We start from the raw sequence: 24,517 nt of genomic DNA on the forward strand, positions 1-24,517 counted from the left end.
AACTGAAATATCATCATTGTACTTATATTGTGTGTTTTTTTAGGAAAATGACATGGACAGCAGAAACACTGCGCTGGAATTGAAAGATGTCCCACCTCCCCCTCTGCACCACACATTGCCCTCCCAACCATCTCAGCTTTTTTCTTCAGCCCCCCTCCCTTTGCCTCCTCCCTGTTTGCTTGCTACCCATCTCACGCAAAACCCGCCCCAACAACAGCTTCCACCACAACAGCCACAAGCAGGGGCTAGCCCCAAAGTAAGCTCGAGCGCCCACTGTGATCACTGCTTCACAGAGGGCCATGTATTATCAAATGGTGGAGTTGTTGCTGGTAGTGGTATAGCTGGTGTTGTCCCCCACTACATAGCCCCTGACTCATTGGCAACACCTAACTACAGCAGCAGTAGAATTGGCACGTGTGGGCCTTGCTCTGTAGTCTCAACTGTTGATCAGCACAAACACAGCTGTAGCTGTGTCCCTGGGTATGATGTTTATGATCCCCTACTCAGTTGTGGCTACAAACCTCAGAGGTCATATTCCATTGCTACCTCCCAGCCTGTTTCAGCGCAGTCCCATTGCCCCTGCTGTTCAGGGGTCTATCACACCTACCCAGCTGATTCTCTTCCATGCAATCAACCCAGACTTTTTCGCTCCTCTGCCTGTTTGGCACCTTCAGTTCCACCTGTTTCTGCTCTCCCTGCTTCCTTGCATGGATCTCACTTGTCTTCTCCTGGCTACTATATATGTGGTGTGGACTGCAGTCCCATTGTCAAAAGAACCCAGAGAAGCGCAGCACTGTTTGAACACAGTACTACTGCTAGCACCTCCACCGCTATCTCCACCACAGCCACATCAGCACATCTCTGCTCTAATCCTATGCACCTAAATGTCTCGCCCACGGTTTGTGTGAAGGGGGTACACTCCTATCAGAAGTGCTTGTTAAAGGTTGGTGAAGTTATTTGTTTGTCATGAACATCACTCAGGGTGACTTAGACATTTGTGCCTGTGTATTCTTGAGATGTTTGTTTGTTGTTGTCTAACAGGCATATGGATTTGTAATGTTTTTGCCTGTTTGCAGCCAATGAATGGTTTGGTGTCCGAGTCAGAAAAGGCGTGGCCCAGTATTCCTGTTCTCCAACCAGCTCCTGTTTCGATCCCTATTTGTAATGGCTGTGGCACCTCTTCTGATAGTTTGGCACTCAGCATGGGCAAAACTTTCCAAAAGTTTGGTTAGTGCACTTTTAATTTCATGTATATTAACTGACAGCTACAAAACCCAAAACCAGTGAAGTTGGCACATTGTGTAAATCGTAAATAAAAACAGAATACAATGATTTGGGAATCCTTTTCAACTTAATATTCAATTGAATACACTGCAAAGACAATATATTTAATGTTGGAACGGAGAAACTTGTTTTTTTTTTGCAAATCAACTCAGAATTTAATAGCAGCAACACATTGCAAAACGTTTGCACTGGGGCATTTTTGCTACTGTTACATCGCCTTTTCTTTCATCAACACACAATAAACGTTTGGGGATTTTTGAAGCTTTTCAGGTTGAATTTTTTTCCATTCTTGCTTGACGCTCCATAATGCGCCACTCTTTCATTAGGAGACAGGTCTGGACTACATGCAGGCCAGTCTAGTACCCGCAGTCTTTTACTACAAAGCCATGTTGTTGTAACACGTGAAGAATGTGGCTTGGCATTGTCTTGCTGAAATAATCAGGGGCGTCCATGAAAATTATGTTGCTTGGATGGCAACATATGTTGCTCCAAAACCTGTATGTACCTTTCAGCATTAATGGTGCCTTCACAGTTACCCATTCCTTGGGCAATAAAACATCCTCATACCATCACAGATGCTGGATTTTGAACTTTGTGCCTAGAACAGCCCGTATGGTTCCTTTCCTCTTTGGTCCAGAGGACACGACGTCCTGTTTCCAAAAATGATTTGAAATATGGACACGTCAGACCACAGAAAGAACACTTTTCCACTTTGCATAATTTCATTTTAGATGAGCTCGGGCCAGAAAAGCCGGCGGCGTTTCTAGGTTTTGTTGATAAATGGCTTTCGCTTTGCATAATAGTTTTGACTTCTGCTTACAGATGTAGGGACTAACTGTAGTTACTGACCGTGGTTTTCTAAGTGTTCCTGAGCGGTGATATATTTTACACACTGTCGTTTTTGATGCAGTACCACCTGAGGGATCGAAGGTCACGGGCATTCAATGTTGGTTTTCAGCCTTCCCGCATAAGTGCAGTGATTTCTCCAGATTCTCTGAACCTTTTGACTATATTACAAACCATACATGGTGAAATCTATAAATTCCTTGGAATAGCTCGTTGAGAAATATTGTTTTTAAAACTGTTCGACAATTTGCTCATGCATTTGTTCACAAAGTGGTGACCCTTGTTCCAAATGTGTTTGAGAATTCCTCCACTTACTCAGTTTTTTTTGCCACTCGTGCCATCTTTTTTGAAACATCGAATTCCAAATTAGCTAATATTTGCAAAAATAACAAAGTCTACCAGTTCAAATGTTAATTATCTTGTCTTTGCAGTCTATTCAATTGAATACAGGTTGAAAATGATTTGCAAATAATTTTATTCTGTTTTTATTTACGATTTACAGAACGTGCCAACTTCAAAGGTTTTGGGTATTGTATAAGAGTTGAGCATTTCAGCGATCAACATGTCTATCTATAATACCAGTCATCGACCAGCATTTCTTTCTTGGGGGACAACATTGAAGTTGGCAATTTATCATTCAGGACAGCAATCTTTAGGGAGATCTCAGCACAAATCCTCCTTGGTTAATCAATTGATTAATTTAAGATGGCCTACTACCAACAGGTTGCTGTTTGAAAAAAACTAACATGCTTTTTCTTTCCCTCACCCACTTGTTAGCATTTAATATGCTGGAGCCTACTTCTCTACATCAGCCTATGATATGTAAAGTTGGCCATTACATGTTAAACAAAAATATCTTTACATAATACATATATGTATTTTTTAAAAATGTGTACGGTTCCCCTTTGAGAGTGTGTCTGAGGAACAAATCAATATACTAGGACAGGGGTTCTTAACCTTTTTGAACTTGGGACCCAACTTTTTCACTACAGACAGTCCAGGGGCCCACTTAAATATTAACACTGAATTAGTAAACTTACTCTCGATTTAAATCATTCAATAATTATAGCTAACTTACCTACAGTCTACAACCTTATCAAATGATATGAAAGTATGTTGTGTAAATTACAAAGATTATTATCAGGGCTTAGGTCAGGCTGATTACAAAAATAAATATTAATCAAATGTACTACAAAAGAAAGGATTACATATTAACATTTATGCAGTGCTAAGTTTAATACATTCTGATTAAATTAATAATAAATAAATCTAATGCATGTTTCATAACCAAACTGTTAAAGTGCAAATGAAAATACAACTTCACCGCTTTGGTCATAATTTTTGGCGCAGAAAAAAACTTATGCGACATTAATTTTAGACATCTGTTTATTTGAGATTGTCATATTGCCACAATTTGTGGAAATGTGAATTAGAACAGAGTACCGCTGCCGCCCAAACTGACATAATGAATACCTTTATACTTTTTTTTATTAATACAAGAGTAAGATCAACATTATTGCTTTCCTGGGGGAAAATGTTACTCATGTTGGTAATAAACTCAATGCCTGTTTATTCATTTTAATCTATTTTAAGATGTTGTGCACACAATTTGATCCAATGGCATAGTGCTATAATTCGCATAGTGCTGTAATTCTACAAGCTCATAATGTTATGTTTTAAATTTGCAAGATTAACTTACAATGTCTATAGTTTATTCAACACAGACGGGATGAAGCAATCTAATGTTAAATGTTCACTGATTGAAGCCTTTGACAGGAGTACCTGTTGCTGTTTTGTTTATACTGAACTAACTCACTCAATGCTAAGGTACTCAGTGGAAGTGTCACCTTTATAGTTAACTAAATTCGTTATGAAGTAATTTGCCATGAACATAATTTAACTCTGTTATTATGTATTTCCTTTACTTAGGTGTATAAAGTGGAGTGGTGATCCTTCAAGTGCTCCTTATTGGACATATTAGACCCTTTAGCCATAACTTTCTTTTAGCAGATTTTGCAAATGGGTTAGTCATCGTCAATGACTCTATGGTAATTTTTTAAGCACCCAAAATGTTCCCGTGCTGCCGCCTTCAGCTTTTTTTTTAGGGTAGAAAAAGTTTGTTGCTTTGACCTTCTGCCATTTTTAATATAACATACATGCTTATTTTTCAATAGGTGTGTATAAGTGTGGGCACTGCAGGTGTAACTCAGTCTTTGTTCTGTGCAGATTGTGCCGAAAATAACCTACCAGCATAATGTCCGATTATAACGAGTGGGGGAAACTGAAACTTTATTCATAAAGCGCTTTTCATACATAAAAGAAATGCAACGCAGAGTGCTTTACAAAGTTAAAAACAAAGACCCAGATCCCCCATTATCACATACACACACAGACACACACATATGCAGCTATATGAACAAATGAATGCATGGCTGAGTACAGAGGTGACGCGAGTAAACACTATCACAGGAGCCATCTGCACTAGGAGGTCATCAGACCATGGCCACCAGGACCTTGACACAAGTCTCCCCCACAGCACAATAATAAAATTTGTAATATAGTAAGAACCATGCCTAGAGATAAAGGATAAAATACAAGTAAGATATATGAAGATAATGTTTTTTAAATACTGGTAATAAATACAAAAAATTAAATATAAAAATACAATTAATATACAGTAAACATATGATAAATAAATAGAACTAAATAAAATATTGCATAACTAATAAGATAAAAAGTAAAATATGAATGAAATTCATTAATATTAGGTAATAATCATGGTTAATGGTCAAACTGGTTAATCTTTGCATCCTTTTTACACAATTCCCAGCAGGCAGTCAAATGTTGAAGTTAAATTGTGGCATCCCTTATCAGACAGATATGAAACTGGTTCTTTCAATTAAATTATACAACCTTGGGGTAAAAGTGACTACTGCACCGTTATGGCTTATTGCCACAAATTTATAAGGGCGACAGAAAGCCATTTAACCAAGGATAATTTTAGCAATGTTACGTAAAGTTTATAAAGTGTTCTAACTTTCTCTGTTGGCCAGGTTTTCCAGAAAGTGGAAGTTCAGAGAACATCCCCCCAGTGGGAGTGTTTTGGGACATAGAGAATTGCAGCGTGCCAAGTGGACGGTCGGCTGGGGTTGTGGTCCAGCGTATCCGCAGCCGTTTCTTCCAGGGCCACCGTGAGGCTGAGTTCATTTGTGTCTGTGATATCAGCAAGGAGAGTAAGGCAGTTATCCAAGAGCTCAACAACTCCCAGGTAACCCATCAACAATGTTCATGAGGCCACCACCTGGTGATTTGTATGAAACCATATAATGATATTTTGCATCATCAGGTTACCGTGGCACACATTAACGCAACAGCCAAAAATGCTGCTGATGACAAGCTTCGGCAGAGCTTACGGCGCTTTGCTGAAACCCACACTGCACCCGCGACAGTGGTTCTAGTATCATGTGTGTTGTGCTCAGAATCACACATCATTAGTATTGCCTTGTTTTAACAAATTATTCTACAGCCAGTTGTACCTTTTTATGTCAACAGCGGATGTAAACTTTGCTAGCGAATTGAGTGACCTGCGCCATCGTCATGGTTTCCAAATAATCCTGATCCATGGTAACCGTACATCACAGGCTCTGCTGCAACATGCCCACTGCCATGTGGCTTTTCAAGAAATCACTGCCGACCTGCCTCCAAGCATCCTTGTCAAAACACAGGTAGGCCTATTAAGAATACACATACCATTGTGAACTTGTTTGGTTGGAAAATGTGAAGTGATGGCCTCAATAAAAGGAGCCTATTGATATAAACTGCAAATCTGAGGTTTATGGTAATTTTTTTAGAGACATGAGAACGTTTCCTAATATTAAACCGCTCAAGTCATCCATTATGTTCTGCTACAAAAGAGGACAACAATATTTAAGTGTAAACCATACAAACACAGACAGGCTCGCTGTCTTTTCCTCCCCTTTAGCCAAGTTACAACCTGCTCTATGTGCACAACCTTCCTATCGACTGTGACAAGAGCCTGTGGAATGCTGTGAAAGGCAGGCTGCGCCGCCTCTCTGACAACTGTGGTGGCAAGGTGCTGGGCATGTCCCAGGGCACAGCTGTCCTCCGTTTTGGCAGCCCCGAGGCAGCAGCTCGTGCCTCGAAGCGAATGGAAAATGAGGACGTGTTCGGCCATCGAATCCGCCTGTCTGTCTCTCCGCGGCCCAATCATGATGCAAGTCATGAGTCTCAGCTTCAGCGCCTTCCACATCCCTTTCCCTTAACTCAGACAATGCCACAGCCCAATCAAAGCCAGGGCAAGGTTTTTACCCCACTTGAAGCCTCATCCTCGTCATCTTTTCTGCCCCTGGAAAAGTCAAGATTATCCAGGCGGTCACGGCGAGCAGCCCGCCATCGCTACACACCTGGCGCAGTACCTGAAAGGCCATACAGCCCAAAGAGAGGTTGCTCTGGGCCTCCCGGTTATGCTCCAGCAAAGCCCCATCAGGTCAGCAGACTTGTCAGTGCCTGCTCCCAGTTAACCTCCATTGCGCTCTATCCCTGTATGAGCTGCTTTGTTGTAGCATCTTTCCTGCCAGTCACCTCCTATTTGTTGGCTTGACTAAACTCATAGTAGCTGCTTGCCTAAAATCAAGCATGTTTTTTTTGTTGGCATGTATTAGTAGTTTTTGAATTGTGTGTCATCTAATATGCTGCATGTTTTGTTGTACTAATGCATTAATCACAACTAACTAAGCAATTAACATTACATTGCTTCCTCTGTGAGCCCTGCTTGTCTATAGTCCAAAATCTGCTCTATGTGCATTATTTACCTCTCTGGCTGAAATCCCTTCTTGCAGCTTTTCACAATGAAAAATGTGACCCCTGGTGGCTAAACATTTTTGTTTGGTTTTGATATATTCCACCAACACAACAGCTATACATCCGTTCAATATCTAATATCAGACACTGTTTGATGCAGGAGTTGGATAACACAGAAGGCAAACCTAAGCCCAGTTTCCACCACATGGACAAAGGGCATCCAAATTCCCCTTCCCACAGGAATGGTGAGCTAGAAACACTGGAGCAGCTGCCAAAACCTGGTTTCAGTGGAGAATCATTTTACAGGCGAAGGTACACACTTTAAAAAGAGGAAGTGATTAATTAACGAACAATTTTTTGGGGTTAATTTGGTGACCTTTCTATATACATTGAATGGAGCATAGCATCCTAAGAAACAGATGGGTGTTTTTAAATGTTCTCTCAAACTCTGTGAAATAATTTGCTTACAAACATACATGTTCCATGTAGGAAGGACGGTTCAAATCCTCGCAGTGGGACAGAGTCTCCTGTAGAACAAGGGGGTAGAGGCTCAGTCGAGTTTCAAATCAGCACGCCCTCTGCTTTCAGCAAGCTAAACCTGCACAGAAGCTTCAGCCCTTTTGTTTTGCCTCAGAGTTCCTGGTCTTCCAGGTGACTTTCCTGATTCCATTCATACACTTACTAAAGTATGTTATTAGAAAAATGCAGTTTGAGTAACTATTGGCTTACTACACATAATGTTGATTATTTCTTAACAAGTTTTCCCTCCACCCAAAAGAACTGCATCACCCTGCCTTTCCAGTCGCTCTTCTCCGCTGCGTGCTCCTCCTCGCAGCCCCACTGAAAGTGCACCTGAACCGTTTTCAGAAGGAGCAGAAATCCAAGTGGCCAATCTTGACTACAGGATGTCCCGCAAGGAACTACAACAGACTCTACGTGACATCTTCTCCCGATATGGGCGGGTATGTTCTTTAATAATAACCAAATCTCTATGTGTTGCTGTCAGTTACTATGACAACCATTCTTATCTTCTTGTGATGTGATTCCAATAGTTGAAATTATTTCAGACGGGTCCCTCTCACTTAGTGTTGTCTTTTTTTTTTAGGTACAAACTGTGGAGCTGAGTCCTCACACAGACTATCAACTAAAAGCCACAATCCAGATGCTGTCCTTACAGCAGGCCATCAGTGCTGTGAGTAGGCTGCACCGGTACAAAGTGGGAAGCAAGCGCATCCAGGTGTCTCTGGTCACTGGTTGCCACAACAAATCCTTGACCATGCTCAGGTACAAATGTCAAGTTGTACTAGCTCAAATCTGTGTGGCGGTTAATCTGACTTTTTTTCATTTATCCGTTTTTTTAAATCGCCTGGCAGTTCAGAGATCATCAACATTCTTCAGGATGCACCCGCCAGTTGCCTTCCTCTCTTCAAGTTCATTGAAATTTATGAGAAGAAGTAAGTATTTGGGTCTTACCATGCACATGCGAAATAACATGCATTTCTAACTGCACGTACCCACATCACCGTGCCTGTTTACAGATACTCTCGTAAGCTTGTGATAAGCGATCTCTACAGGTTACCAGAGGTCGTGGCAGTTCGGGAACAGGGGGGCTCCAGGCTTGCGTGCCTTCTGCCCAGCAGCCAAGTCCGCCGGAGTCCACTTGGATCGTCCCACTCTCAGGAGGGCTCCTCCATAGCAAGCGGCAGCCCTGTGGTGTTTGAAGACCTAGAGTACCATGAACCTGTCTGCAGACAGCATTACACAGACCTAGCCTTCAGGTATGAATCTGGCACACATTAAACACATTAAATACATGACTTTGTGAAATGCTTGATTTTAGACATGTCAATAAAATGTTTTTACAAATCTGTTTTCCACATGTGCCTTTTTATCACTGGAATGTGGTCAGAAGACTTTAAGGAGACCTACTATGCAACTAAATGGCACCTGTTATGGTGTATTTGGGATCCCCATAAGTCCCAAAAATTTGAAATCCAACCATTGAGGCATTGAATAGATATTTATAAACAACTTCCAAATTAGCCCTTTGGAATTTGAGACTTTAGTGACATATTGTCCCTTACTCGAAGAGCTTTGTTCTAGTCGGCCATTTTTATTCAATTGTACACCATAGTTGTAGTCAAAACATTTCTAATGTGTCTTTTATCCTCTTGTTGTGGGGCAGATAAATCCTCTGCTGTTGCAATTTCTAATAAAAATGATTGTTTAGTCCTAACTTGTATCTGTCAGTAGCCTCGATTATGTAAGCGCTTAAAAACTACCGACATGGCTGACTGGGAGAATACGCGGTCAAAGTGGGGTTGGTCTGGAGGAGGACTTGGACACACAAGTCCGCCCACAAAATGCCGCATTCTGAAGGGACTCAGAAAGCGGCTTGAAGATGACCTGTAAAAAAAAAAATCTATGCAAATTTTTAATTAGAAAAAGCACCATCACGTTATGTAAAAAACAAGGTGTTGAATGTAGAAAAAAAATGTTTGTATATAAAGTCTTACAGTATTTTGCTTACTTTCTGTCTCTTAACAGATCTTAACGCAATTTTGTTGACAATATTCGATTACGTTAGTTTTGCAGTCAACCTTTTTTTAAATATATATTTTTTTTAATTATTTTTTTAACTGCTAGGCTTAACTATTTGGTCTAAATCTGGAACCTCTGTTACTAAATTTAATGTTGTCTAATTTGTGATGTGTGCTGGTGTGACGATACATTTATTTATCCTTTCTTTGATTGATTAAGCATTTTTAATACTTATCCTTTCCATTTCATAGTGAGGCAGACTTTGACCCAGACTCCTACAAAATACCATTTGTGGTCATGTCTCTAAGTACTTTATCCTCTGAGGTCCATGCACTGCTGCAATCACACGATGGGACGCTTCCTCTCCTCAGGTGACTACCAAATCTTCAATTTATTTAAATTAAACCATATTTATGTCATAGCATTGAACATTGGCATCAATTTATCACTTTATTAAAGTGCAATTATCACGTTTTAATTTTTTTTTTTAATTCAAAACGTTAATATTAACTGTTGAGTTTTGCCACGGTTATGTTTACCGTTTATCGTTACATTTTATTGTTACCCTAGTTCCGACCATGAAACGCCCATTATAGTCCTGTTCTTTTAGCAAGACGCCAAGTACACAAGAGAGCACTGGTGCAATAATCAGAAAATGATAAAAGTACAACATGGCATTTATTCACCCTCACTCTGGAGTTCAAGGATTATTTGAGAAAGGTGAGGAATTAATCCAGAATTACACAGGAGGATCTCAAAGGATCTGCACCTGAGTTACCAAGAAAACCATTGTAACACGTACATACAACTTTATATTCTGCAAGGCCTGGACAATTAATCAATCGAAACCGACATTTTGAGCTTCCAACTGAAGTGAAACTGCAGTATGTCGATTAATTTGATATCTCTTTCTACTCATTCTTTCTCTACTGGTATGTCACACTTAAAATACACTACAGGTTGAGTAGTTACACGACAGGTAACCAAGTGTCACGAAGCATAAAGGCTGTCAAAAAATCAGCAAAATAAGAACTGGCCACTGACATTGTCCCAACCAGCTCCGTTACACAGAAGCGTCGAACACGGAGCTGACAGTTCAATCTGAGCAGCTTTTGCCTGAAATTATTGGACATACTTTGGTTACAATATGATGACGTTGACCAAAAAGTAAAGCAGTAGTTGAGAGTGAAATGTTCGTGCATCAACCAAAATCAGGATAGAAAGTTAAATTAATTGTGATTTAGATTTTTGCCATAATCACCTAGCACTAAGTGCTGCCAATGTACAAAAGGAGGGGCTCAAAACAAAGCATATCAAGATACTAGAAAAATGTTAATTGTCAGGCGACCGCTTCGTAACTTTCAGGATATATAAGGTATCTAAATAGGGGTGAACCAAAATCCTTTCCCAAGATTCTCACGCAGCCCTAGTGACCAAATGTTTGAGACGTTTGAGCTTTCCAACCTAAATACACCTAGACTGTTCATGTATTTGTCAGATAATTCTTTATTCTACTGTACTGTAGTTATACATACTTTTACATCTTGACTAGTTTTCCAGACTGCTACGAAGCCACGTTCAGCCGGCTGCAGCTTGGTAATGAGACGTTAGAAGGCGGTGTTCCTCTGGAACACTTAATCACGTGTGTACCCAGTATTACCATCGTCACCGCTCAGAATGGCTTCAAAATCATCAAATGGCTTCATAATAAACCGCCAGCTCCCAACTCTGGTAAGAACTTTCAACTAATAAAACCCATTTTAGAGATGTATGTGTTCCCAACTGTTTTGGAAAATATGCTTACTATTTCCTGCAGAGCCGTGGCCACAGCGATGCAAGAGTCCAGTGGGTAACCCTCAACTTATTCAGCTCAGCAGAGAGATCATTGACCTATTGAAGAGTCAAACCATCTTGCATCATACCTATCCACAAATTTATACCATCTTACCATCATCATTTTGCCAAGCAGTGCAGAGTCTCAGACTATGGCTATTCAAAACTGCTTGAGCTGCTGGAGGCTGTGCCACATGTTCTACAGGTACTTCTAAGAGCTGCATTTCAGTAGGCCGACAGTGTCTGAACATGTTTGCTTCCTTGTCTTTCTGAAGATTTTTTAAATTTATTTTGCAGTTGTCCTTTCATGCATTTTCTCATATTGGTAAATATTCAACAATGCTGTTTGTAGCCACCCTATAATCATATTATGTTCACCTATACTGTCTATTGAAGTCCTAGTACAAGAGCTATAATAAGGCAAGTGAAGTTTATTTATAGAACAAGACAATTCAAAGTACTTTACAGAGGCATCCGATTAATACATTAATAAAAGACAATTCTAATAATTAAATTAAGATTACTTAAAATAATAGCAAACAGTGTAGACAACATACCTTCAGTTATCATTATTCATATATAAAGCTAAATACATGTTTTAGACTGGATTTGAACATTGCCAAAGTCGAGGCTTGTCTCCACATCTTCTAAAAGACCAGGTTTTAGAAGCATATAAAACAAAACCGCTTCCTCATGTTGTCAGAGCTTGAGATGGTTCACATTCTTTGGCCCCTGCCCTAAACCTTAAAGACTTGTACACAAGCAGAGCTGTTTTAAAGTCTATTCCTGAGCGACAGGAAGCCAGTGCAGTGACCTGTCTATTAAGGTTGTAATTCCTGGACTTGATCAGGACTCGGGCAGTAACATTCTGGATGTACTGCAGCTGCTTTTTCAGTATCTTGTTAAGAGAGTCCAGGAAAAAGACCATTACAATATTCTAACCTGCTGGAGATGAAGGAATGGATTACGCACTCTGTCTGCTTTAGACACTATTCTTTCGATTTTGGCTATGTTTTAGGGGGTAAATGTGGCTAAAATGTATTTAAAGTTGAGTCCATTATTAACCCAAAATATTCATCTTGATAATCTCTCAGGGTGACTGGTAATAATTTTCCTAATTGTCCTAATATTGAACCCTGTGGCACCCGTTTGTGAACTTTTAAAAATTCAGAACACACACCGTCAAATTGAATGCACTGGCTCCTCTCACTCAAATAATTTGTGAACCAGGAAACCACATGATTAGATAGTACCAAACAAAGAAGCCTGTGCTTTAAAATAGCATGATCTCCTGTGTTATAAGCTTTTGACAGATCAAAAAAAGGAAGAATTATATTGTTTTGTATCAAGAGCAAGAAGTATATCATTTCACATTTTTATAGCGGCCATGATGGTAATGTGCTTTTTCCTGAAGCCGGATTGAAGTCTAGAAATAAGTTTGTTAGGGTGTAGGACATTTTTTGGTTGATCACAGACAAGATATTCAAGAACTGTTGACAAAAATGCACAAATTTGATATTGGCCTGTAGTTAGTTAAAACAGCTTGATCACCTCCTTTTAATAACGGGGTAACAAAAGGTGACTTCCAAACAGGTGGAATTTCTTTGTTTTGGATTTGCTCGATTTAAAAAAAACATAAGAGGTTGCACTATGTAATCAGCTAATATTTTTTAGAAGTAGGGCTATTTTAAGTCTGGTTTAGGGGGTTTCCTGTGATCTAAAGCATTGAGAGCTTAATGCACTGGTTAGATGAGATGTTGTGACACCTACAGTTGTTTGTGATGATTTCAGTTAAATAATTATCATTTTGTTCAATACAAAGTCTGGTTGAACACACATTTCTTTGTATACATTAATATTCAGGTTTCGGTTGGATCTCCGGCACGCTCTTTTCTGTGCTCTGACCGTGTCCTCTTTTCTCCACAGTGCCTTTTTGCCTACATTTAATCATTGTAACCTTGACCGTAGCAATGATACCCAAAACAGATCAACATTAGCACATAGTGTTTTCAAACTTAATTTCCACAAACTGTATGTGTGCTGTCACTTTTAATAAATGTTCTTCCTTTAAAAAAAATGACAGCGTAATTATTTGAAAATGTCCGTAGTATTTAACAATGTGTGTTTACATATTGTTTCTGTTTTGGAGTTAAGATCTGTGGCCTTCATTTGCCCCTTGTTTGGGTCAATGTATCAATACAAGTGTGTTCTTTTCCTGAACATTGTATTAAAAGTTGGTTTTATACTGTACGAGTAATGGATCCAGAAACGGTTATTCACAAAAAATATGCCACACACTTTCACAAAATCGAGCAGTCATTGTCAAGTTACATATGTTGTAAATCAGTACTTTTATTTTAGCTGGTGGTGCACTATGTCTTACTAATTGAAATTTCTAGTGTCAAAATGTATATGTAAATGATTACATGTTAGTGTCAGATAAAATGATTTGTAATAACCAAATGTGTAATTTTAATGTTTGCTTTCAGATCTTGGGCATGGGTACTAAGCGGCTACTGACTCTAACTCATCGTGCTCAAGTGAAGCGTTTCACTCAAGACTTATTAAAGCTCCTCAAATTTCAAGCCAGTAAGCAAGTTGCTTTCAGGGACTTCATGCAGGCTTACCACTGGTCAGTCAACATATTAACTTATATTGTTCATAAACTTAAGTAATTTGAGTTGAGCTGTTGATTTTTTTTTAAATCAGCTATGTATTCCACATCTTTTCAGGTGCTTTTCCAGGGACTGGAGTGTAACAGACTATGGCACGTGCAACCTCACTGACCTGCTGACTGAGATCCCAGACACCACCATTACCGTCACACACCTGGACACGGATACAGTCATTTCTGTTCCCAAGAGAGGTACTGCTAACTGAAATACTTTCAGCCTTAGATTTCCACGACAAAGTTCTATGTCTGTTAATTACACAGTGATCTGAAATAATTATTTAAGACCCTGCTGGTTTTACCCCCTAACAAAGACATGAACAGTGCATTGTTTTATGCAAGGTTTATTTTAACCGACAGAATATCAATAAAAAATCCAGCAAACACAACTCGGGCTATAAGACAGTATTAGACTATTTTTATAAATTGAAAAACTCCCTCTAAAATGTTTTCATGTTGTCACTTTGTGTGTCGTTTTTTTTACACTTTTTTTTAGATACATTTTGTAATAAATTAGGCATCACCCAGAAATGTGGAATAAAAGTGAAGCACTTTGTTGCACAATACCACTACCACCATCATTTCTACTTTGTGGGCTCAATCTTGGGGCCACCTAAAAAAGTTTGGGGTGCAACATCCATCACCACATCTATACAGATGGTGGGCAGCACGGTGGAGAGGGGTTAGTGCATCTGCCTCACAATAGGAACGTTCTGAGTAGTCCTGAGTTCAATCCCGGGCTCGGGATCTTTCTGTGTGGAGTTTGCTTGTTCCCTCCGGGTACTCCGGCTTCCTTCCACCTCCAAAGACATGCACCTGGGGATAGTTTGATTGGCAACACTAAATCGGCCCTAGTGTGTAAATGTGAGTGTGAATGTGGTCAGTCTATCTGTGTTGGCCCTACAATGAGGTGGCGACTTGTCCAGGGTGTACACTGCCTACCGCCCAAATGCAGCTAAGATAGGCTCCAGAGACCCCAAAAGGGACAAGCGTTAGAAAATGGATGGAAGGATATAAAAATGGTTGCTAAGCTACACACAATATTTATCGAGATTATTTAAAGCATGAAGTACAACATGAATGTTTTCCTTCAATAGCATAACCTGCCTAATGTTTATCACAGACCGTACCGCGGATGAAATGGAGCGCGCTAAGCAGTTTGGGAAGGAGGTGGTGGACCTCCTCCGTCATCAACCTCACTGCCGAATGCTCTTCAGCAAATTCATCCCCACCTATCACCACCACTTTGGTCGTCAGTGTAAGCTCAGCTACTATGGATTCACAAAGCTCTTGGAGCTCTTTGAGGCCATCCCTGAAGTCCTGATGGTGAGTAAAAAACGTGTGTGTGCTTCAAGTCAACTTTTGCAATTGAACCCACCCTCTTTTTAGGTGCTGGAATTCAGCGAGGAGAAGGTCCTGACCCTAACAGAGGTGGAGCGCGTCAAGGCTCTAGCAGCTCAGCTGGTCAAGCTACTGCGAGCTCAAAAAAACTCCAGCCTTCCTGTGAACCAGTTGCTCACAGAGTACACCAAGACCTTTGGTTATAGTCTACGTCTGCAGGATTACGATGTCTGCTCCCTGCCTGCTTTGTTAAACAAGCTCTGCCATGTTGTTATGGTAAAGACTCCTCCATCGATCTGCTATATTCATAATTTCATTTGTCGGGCATAACATGCAAATATTAAATAGCTTTCGACAAATCAATTATTTTCCTTCCGTTCCAAGGTCGTGGATGGCACAGAAGGCAGAGAAGTTCAGCTCATCAACAGGAAGTCTTTGCGTTTTCTGACATCACAACTTCTGGCGCTGCTTATGTCTCAAGAGGAGCACATTGACAGAGGTGTCAAGGTGGACGTACTGAGCCTGCATTACCAAACTGTCCATGGAGCCCCACTCAACCCTTGTGAATATGGGTTCCTATCCCTCAGCGAGCTACTCAAAAGCTTACCCTACCTTGTGGAGGTGAGAAGGGGATTTAATGAGAAAACCGTAGCAGAAGCATTTTTTTTTTTTTTAATTTGGTGTCATTCACAGCTTTACCGTGAAGAATGTGATGGAGTTGACTCTAGCGACACCATAAGCGGTCTTGGTGAGGAGTGGGTGAGACTGACCAGGCTTTACCAGTTTGCCCGTAACGTACGCGCACTGCTCCACACCTACCATTACAACCAGATCTTCATGTCCGAGTTCCAAGGAGCTTATAAGAAGTTTACTGGTTCCAACCTTGAGCCACGCTACTATGGATACACCAGCACTGATGAGCTGCTCAGTGCAATTCCACAGGTTGCTATTTCAATTCTTACAGTCTGAAACTCTATAGTTTAATGTACATACCGTATTTTTCGGACTATAAGTTTGTTTTTTTCATAGTTTGGCCAGGGGTGCGACTTATACTCAGGAGCGACTTATGTGTGAAATTATTAACACATTACCGTAAAATATCAAATAACATTATTTAGTTCATTCACGTAAGCGACTAGACGTATAAGATTTCATGGGATTTAGCGATTAGGAGCGACAGATTGTTTGGTAAACGTATAGCATGTTCTATATGTTATAGTTATTTGAATGACTCTTACCATAATATGTTAGGTTGACATAGCAGGCACCTTCTCATTTGGTTATTTATGCCTCATATAACCTACACTTATTCAGCCTGTTGTTCACTATTCTTTATTCATTTTAAATTGCCTTTCAAATGTCTATTCTTGGTGTTGGGTTTTATCAAATAAATTTCCCCCAAAAATGCGACTTATACGCCAGTGCGACTTATATATTTATATGTTTTTTCTCTTCTTTATTACCGTGTTTTTCGGACTATAAATCGCTCCGGATTATACGTCGCACCGGCCGAAAATGCACGATAAAGAAGGAAAAAAACATATATACGTCGCACTGGAGTATAAGTCGCATTTTTTGGGGAAATGTATGCGATAAAATCCAACACCAAGAATAGACATTTGAAACGCAATTTAAAATTAATAAAGAACAGTGTAAAAAATAAGTGTAAGTTACATGACGCATAAATAACCAACTGAGAAGGTGCCTGGTATGTTAACGTAACATATTATGGTAAGAGTCATTCAAATAACTATAACATATAGAACATGCTATACGTTTACCAAACAATCTGTCACTCCTAATCGCTAAATCCGATGAAATCTTCTTCCTCGGTGTCGCCTCTGGTATGCGCCCCGCTAGCGTCCTTTCTTTCTGCTACTCGATTGCTGTTCTCTGCAGCATATTTCACTACGTCCAGCTTGTAATCTGCAGTACATGATTTCGTTTTCAATGCCGTTTTAGTTCAGTCCTTCTCAGTTTTTATAAGTTACCGCCAATGTTGATGTGATCCATTTTAATAGCTCCGGCAGTTGTGTATAGCATATAGCAGTTAGCAAATCATGACCCACAATGCACTTCTGGCATGACCCGCCCCCGCCGAATTCTTATTGGTTGGCGTGTGAGTGACGATTGCTGACGTGTGTGTGACGATTGCGGACATTTTCTTCGTCGCTCGCGCAATTGAGATCAATAATATTATTTGATATTTTACGGTAATGTGTTAATTTCACACATAAGTCGCTCCGGAGTATGCGTCGTACCCATGGCCAAACTATGAAATAAACGTTGAATTATAGTCCGAAAAATACGGTATGCATTTTCGGTAGGTCGACTTATACTCCGGAGCGACCTATGGTCCGAAAAATACGGTTCATGGTTATTACAATATGCACTCTGTGGAAGATTTATTTCATGCTGTCATCAGGTGGTCTGGATCAAAGGGCACGGTCACAAGAGGATTATCGTTTTGAAGAACGATATGAAAGGTAACGCTGTAGTGCAACCATTCATTGTGGTAATGTGATCCCCACACATAATAAATAACAGGCTTACGTGTTGGTGTCATTAAGTGCGAGCAACTGCTTCAGTCTCTAGCAGTCCACTTCCAGGAGAGAATGTGGAGAGCCCCAGAGAGAGCCCAACAAGCACCACACCTTTGGAAGACCAGAGTCCAAGTAAATGATTGCTCTTTATAACTTTAAATACAAGGAGTTATGTTTTTTATTGCTTTGCCCTTTTACTTTTTAAATTACACCGCGAGAAATGCCGTGACTTAGATGGTAGAGCTATTGGCCAGAAACTCAAGGGTTCCTGATACAAATTCCCCCTCCACTTTGTTTGACACTTTGGTGTCGTTTAACACAACTCTGACTTTGTATCCCCTTTGATATTCGGGTCGTTTCGGCAATTTTTTTTTCCAACTCTAAATTCAATAAACATGCTTTCAACTTCTCAAATCCATATATTGACCCATCTCAGGCAACTTTAGTTGATTTTTGTACAAGGTTCCTGAGCTGATGACTCATTTAGTAACAAGAGTGAGTCAGCATAGAATTGGCAATGGAACTATAGCCACATGACATTCATGATAATAGCCTGTTGACACTAAGAACATTACCATGATACAACAAATGTTTTAATTTACAAATAAAGACAACATCAAAAAAATATTGTTAACAGAACTGTGCTGAAATTTTTAAAACCCCGTAATATTTTTTTTTTTTTCCTGAGGGAATTCTGCAGGAATCAAAGTACTATCTATCTATCATAGTTGAAATAATTTGGAATATACAAAAAAGTAGATTACCTTCTCATGGCCTGCAAAGGGAGGCTCTGAATGATGCAACACATGCTATTTTTTTGTTTTTAAAGAAAATAAACAATGTTGAACTGCACTTTTTTTAGTATTAGTAACTATCCTTGCGTTAAAAAAAAGTCTTAATCTTTCTGTGAGTTCTAAAGCGCAAAAAAATCCTAGCGAGAGGCGGCCAACAACGGGAGTAATAGGAATATGATCTATTCTCCCTATAAACCCCTCGACAAACCTCCAGCAACGTTTGATTTACTTGCTGAAAGCATGTATGTAATGTAGTAACAGGCACATTCATAATAACATGTAATAGTTTCAATATTTTGGTCATATTAAGCATTACTGAACATCTTTCCAGGGCACATTGATTTCATAGAGCGCATGGCAACGATCGTTATTTCCGTCAAAAACAACCACTGGTACTACTAATCATGGCAAACAACGTGAGCGCTAACAACTAATTTATCACAAATTATGATCCAGAAGTCGGGGTGTACGGTATACCGGTACTAATTAATTAAAAATGGGACTAAACTGCCTCTGAAAAATACCGGGACTTTTCTTTTCTAACGGACATGACTCGCACCGTCGTCCCGTTGTGACATTGCTGTTGTTTTTTTTCGAGCAAAGGTGCATGTTAGGCAACTCACATCCACGGAGTACTTCGAACATAGGCCGTGTGTAGACAAAAAGGTAGAATCGATGCATTTTGGCTTAAAAACTAACAAAGTTGAAGCTATAAACTGATGCGCTGTTTAGCAAGAGGTGCTTTAAAATAAAACATGGCTAGCTAGGACCATTCGCAGTCTGCATTGTTTTAACTGTTTTTTAATGACTAATACCTGCCTCCATGGTGACAAATAAATTAAGTTTCTTAAAAGTGTCATCCCTGCAGGACGAGGAATAAGTAAACATGCTTCACTACACACAAAATCTTTCTTCATTTTTTTGTTTAAAGTCAGGAAATACATCACTGGACACAACTTTAATTATGACCAATGTATGACTGCGAAATTACTTGTATTGAATTGATATCAACATTTGCAGTATCACCCAAAACATATGTTAAGTAGGCAAACAGAAGAGTAAGTGATTGCATTTTAACAGAAGTGTAGATAGAACATGTTAAAACAGAACGTAACCCGATATGGACAAGTAGACAAATATTCCATTCATTTTCTACTGGTAGTCCCTAATATTTTTGACAAAATAATACAATATGGTATTGCATACTTCAGCAGCCAAATTAAAAGCCTTTGTAACCCGCTTGTTTACTTACTGATAAGTTGTCTTGTATGGTCACAATGTTATTTAATGACAAAATTGTTCTTTGATTGCAATAAGAAACATGTTTAATGTATCATAAGATTTTTTGTTAAAATAAAGCCAATAATTACATTTATTTTAAATAGTATTTAAATGCATTTTGGTAATAGGCCAACCCTATCCAGATCCATAGATTTCAATTTTAGATCTTGGATGCTTAGCATCATGTAGCAGTATTGCTAAGTGCTAAACAAATAATACAAAATAAGAACATAATAAACCTGTGAATAACAATGCTTGCGCTTACTGGCATGACGATTGATAGGATGGTTGTATCTTTCAGCACAAGACATTTACTCCCTGTTTAGATAACTAATCATAATTTGCACTCGGATTTAAAAAAAAAATGCTATGATAAAACAAGCAACTTGCCTAGCGATGTCTTAGTTCTAAGTTGAAATGTCAAAGTTGTCCAACTATTAAGGCTCATGGCCCTCACTTTGTACTATATGTGCAAGGCATGGTTTGTAATCTAGCAATTACTTTTACGGGAAAGTGAGAAAGGCGCTGTTACTAAAAGGAGTTCCTCTGCATTGGCTCTTACAATAACATTGCGTCTATAGCTAGGTTAATATGCAGGTCACACAGTACTGGGGTTTTAAAATTGTGTTTTATGGCTTTTCATGCTGTATAGAAAAAAATCCCCATCACATGCATTGTTTGGCACCTCTTAATGGCAGTTTTTTCCAAGATGTAAAACCACAAAAAAGAGAGACGTGTGTTCTTTTTTCACATACGGACTGTGATTGACTGGCAAAATTCCCCCCAAAATGCAATTGTCCTTTTTAAGGGGTCATATTATGATTTATTTTCTACATTTAAACCACTTCCTTGTAGTCTACATAACATAAAATGGTGGTGCTTTGGTCCAAATTTTGCATTGATTTTTTTGCAGACAAGATGCATTCTAAATTAAATTACATGTTGAATCTAACATCCAGGCCTATCCCCCTTCTACTGCGTCCCCACTTCCTCAACCATGTTGTAGCATTTAGCACTTCAATATGGAGTCAACTGACAGACATGTTAAAACAATAGTGTAGGCTACTTTTTTATAAAAATGGCAACCGTGGAGGATTTTAGTATCCATGTGCATGTACGAGCAAGTCTGCACCACAACAAGAGGATAGAGAATAACAAGGAACTTATGAACTTGAACTGAATAAAAATTGCGGACTCATGTGAAACTATTTCACTAAAACTCTACCATGTATGGAGATATTCGCTGACGTAACTAAGGCAACATACATCACTTAAGTCTCAAATTCCAAATAATTGGAAGAAAGCAAGATTGTTTTATAGAAATGTCTGCCATGCCTCTATGGTTTGATTTCACATTTTGGGGGCTTATGAGGATCCCAAATACACAAAAAAGTTGGTTTTGCATAAGAGGACCAGTTTAAGTATCATTGGGATAAATGCTGAGTGATATTTACACCATTACATTTCATGGTAAAGAAAGTTGAGGAGGTTGGCAACAAATGCTATGTTTTAGGGTTTAAAGTAGTTGATATTAATCTTTTAAATGATATTAAGTGGGGACGGTCCCTAAATGTTCTCCTTCCTATAGCCAACAGCCTCATGCCAAGAAGTCAATTGAAACGATGCGTGTTCTCTTCCATTGTCAGTTTGTGTATCACATTGACTGTTTCAGGAAACTATGACAGAGGTAGAGTTGACCTCGCTGTGTATTGTGGAAATGGAGAATTTAATTTTAAGTTCTTTAAAACACTTATCCTCTTGTGCAGCTGATGACATTTTCCCACACATTCACCTTTTTAGGAGCCGACTTGGCACTGCAGTCAGAGCTGCAATATCAGACCTTCCCAATTGACCTTCTCTGTGGCCCGGTGCCATCCAGTTTGCCCTCGCCTCAGCTCTACCCGGACTCTGTCCTCTTGCAGCAGGTGGATCTGATACATTTTGAGGAGAAAACATCAGGTCAGCATCACTTTTATTCTTTCCCAAGGAGAACTAAATTTGAATGAACACATCACACTTGTGTGTTTTCAGAGGGTGTAGAAACCAACGCGGCTACTGATGGCTCTGCGGTCGATGACACCAAGACCACTTTGGACAGTCCCAGCAGAAGAGGCCCACGCAATCGAATCAAGCTCGCTGCAAACTTTGCATTTAAAACAGGTTTCTGAATCAAAAGGTGAGCACATCAAGCCATTCTAGAAGAACCACAGTGTAACTCTTAAGTAGAAGTTATTCACCCCAGAGAGCCTTTTTGCTTTGCTACTTCCTGGCATTGCATTCTGAGCTTGTGCTTGTATTTTCCCTTCCATTCAGTCAGTCGTCCTCAATGCTTTGAGCCGTTTATCTTTTGCAGATGTTCTGCAATTTGCAAAATGTTGAATCTCCTTATTGTTACAAAAATATTTTCTTTCATCCCACAGGAAATTTAAATTCTCAGATGTGTCTGAACACTTTGTAGTCCAGACATGAGTTTGATGTCACACATGCACCATTTACAGTTGGTACAATTGTTTTATGAGGTTAAATTCTCAGTTAACAAGCTTGACAAAATGACGGTTTTCACGGCTACTGATCTCATATAAAGAACCCCTCCTTCATACTTCGAGACAAATTATTTCACTTGATTTTAAGAACTTTGTAGGTGTGCCGCGAAATGCTGAAGACCTCCATACCCACGTTTGAAGGTGTCTTAAGAGTTTGCCTCCTTTAGATCAGAATTTAGTGGCCATGGTTTCTGATTTAGTCCCTGGGAGGTGTGCTCACGGTCGTACGCCTGAAACCAAAGGTCTCCCTGGTGCGTTTGACCAAGTTAGGATCCAGCGGGCAACATTTTTGTTTTTTAACGGTCATGTATTGTGACATATGCACAGTGTGCATACGTGAGTTGATGCATAGTGTGAGCCCAGAAGCAGCAGCAGAGGAGAAAACCTCTTTGAAACCAGCATGTTTTAGACCACATAAGCAGCCGCAACTGAAATATTCAAGGTTATTAGGGTTTTTTTTGCTCAACCTTGTTATTGCAAGTAGCGTCTGTGGTGGTTTGCTGTCTTAGTCGACGGTTCAAGGGAAGTAGGGGAGTGCTCCTAAGTTTTTGATTTTAATGCAAGGTGAATAGTTGCGTTTTTGGGGCAGGGTGGTGGACTTGTTGGTGGAGCATGCGCAACGCCTCCACAACATAAGAGTGTAGCGTCCACATAGAGAAGCCGCTGCGGCTCTCTGGAATTTGCCTGGCATTTACAATGGCTTGTATTTGCCACGGCAGCAAAGGAACAGGCAGGGTTACCTCCCCAACATCACAGGTTTTTACCATGTGTCAATTTCCTTCCCTTTTGGCCGTCTCATGTTTGCTGGTCTGCTGTTGCTACCAAACACTGCGGGTTTACTCTTCATTTAAACATGACACGAGCACCGAGTGGCTGTTATTGTTCAGAGAAAGACATTTGGAGAATGGGTAAGAGCCCATTCCATCAGCGGCGAACGCCGGCGATACATTTTACCACTCATTCAGTTGTCATCATGACTAGGATTTAGGTTTGCCTTGAAAGCTGAGAGTCCACCTTTTGACCACTCACCAAGATGTTTGTAACTGACTTCTGCAGCGTATACCCTAATACTGATCAATGAGTGCAGCGCATGATAGTCTGAGCTTTAAATATCCCAGGAAATGTCTATTTTAACCTTTTGTCTATTTGAGTAAAGCTACATTCTCGCTGCGTGGTGACATCCAACTCATGGCTTAGTTTAACTTGGCCCAGTTATTTCCCTTTTGTTCAGGTCGCATCTGTACCATTTCAAATATGCACTCCTGCATAGTCTTGGTTGATGAAATAAATCTGTGTGATTAGAGTATATAGTTTAAACTAATTCTAGGCCTCTGTTTCTTTTTACTAAATCCCTTGATTTTGTCAAGTTTTTTCATTTGCATGGCGGTTTTGCATTATAATCCACTAATTATTAAGAAAAATAATAATCAACCTGTGTTGTTTCAAACTGCTACCATGGTAATCATTGTTTAGACCCTCAAACACCACCCATTAATCAACTTTATTAAAACCGTACCACAAGATGTTACTGTCAAACATTTGTTGAAGGGACCAAAACCTTTGTTAATAAACTTTACTGAGCATTACTTTTTTGTTTCCTGTGTGGTCAATACTTGATATTAAAAGATCAAACTGCCTGCTTCCTGAAAGATGCTCTTTATTTAAACATATGTACAGATAGTATCAGCTTATTTTCTGCATATTTGTTACATTTTCAACATTTGATGAATCAACTAGTACAATAGAAAGAAGGTGGGATAATATTCATCACACAAACATGGCAATGAAAGATTGCATTCATTTTTAAATATCCATCCTATTGAGTTGCTGCTCGTCAGCGATGTCCAGAATAAGTTCATGTCTTGTTACCTTAATCATTATGCTACAGTGTCCCATACTTGAACCCCCAAACCCTTGATGTGCACCTCCAAAACCAAAGACGTCCAAAACACAACAACTTTGATGCAAGCAGAAGAGCTGTGACTGGTCGAATTATTTTACTACAGGGGTGTCCAAACT

At 39.6% G+C, this 24,517-nt stretch overlaps 1 protein-coding gene across 1 annotated transcript in view; it reads left to right on the plus strand.

Moving 5' to 3' along the window:
* Positions 1 to 24,084, plus strand: part of LOC133539013 (meiosis regulator and mRNA stability factor 1) — a 31,958-nt gene extending 7,874 nt beyond the window's left edge. Inside the window, 26 exon segments of the mRNA XM_061881009.1 lie at positions 44 to 256; positions 1,077 to 1,227; positions 5,184 to 5,398; positions 5,477 to 5,594; positions 5,683 to 5,855; positions 6,113 to 6,637; positions 7,112 to 7,263; positions 7,441 to 7,602; positions 7,730 to 7,913; positions 8,057 to 8,235; positions 8,325 to 8,405; positions 8,490 to 8,729; positions 9,744 to 9,863; positions 11,045 to 11,223; positions 11,309 to 11,397; positions 11,399 to 11,530; positions 13,815 to 13,957; positions 14,058 to 14,191; positions 15,120 to 15,322; positions 15,386 to 15,613; positions 15,722 to 15,958; positions 16,031 to 16,279; positions 17,763 to 17,823; positions 17,908 to 18,012; positions 21,756 to 21,914; positions 21,987 to 24,084. Of these exon segments, the coding sequence (XP_061736993.1) occupies positions 44 to 256; positions 1,077 to 1,227; positions 5,184 to 5,398; positions 5,477 to 5,594; positions 5,683 to 5,855; positions 6,113 to 6,637; positions 7,112 to 7,263; positions 7,441 to 7,602; positions 7,730 to 7,913; positions 8,057 to 8,235; positions 8,325 to 8,405; positions 8,490 to 8,729; positions 9,744 to 9,863; positions 11,045 to 11,223; positions 11,309 to 11,397; positions 11,399 to 11,530; positions 13,815 to 13,957; positions 14,058 to 14,191; positions 15,120 to 15,322; positions 15,386 to 15,613; positions 15,722 to 15,958; positions 16,031 to 16,279; positions 17,763 to 17,823; positions 17,908 to 18,012; positions 21,756 to 21,914; positions 21,987 to 22,123 (4,569 nt within the window). The 3' untranslated portion in view covers positions 22,124 to 24,084.
* Positions 24,085 to 24,517: the final 433 nt, after the last annotated feature.

This window comes from Nerophis ophidion, linkage group LG20 (genome assembly GCF_033978795.1).
Source record: "Nerophis ophidion isolate RoL-2023_Sa linkage group LG20, RoL_Noph_v1.0, whole genome shotgun sequence".
NCBI classification, from domain to species: domain Eukaryota; kingdom Metazoa; phylum Chordata; class Actinopteri; order Syngnathiformes; family Syngnathidae; genus Nerophis; species Nerophis ophidion.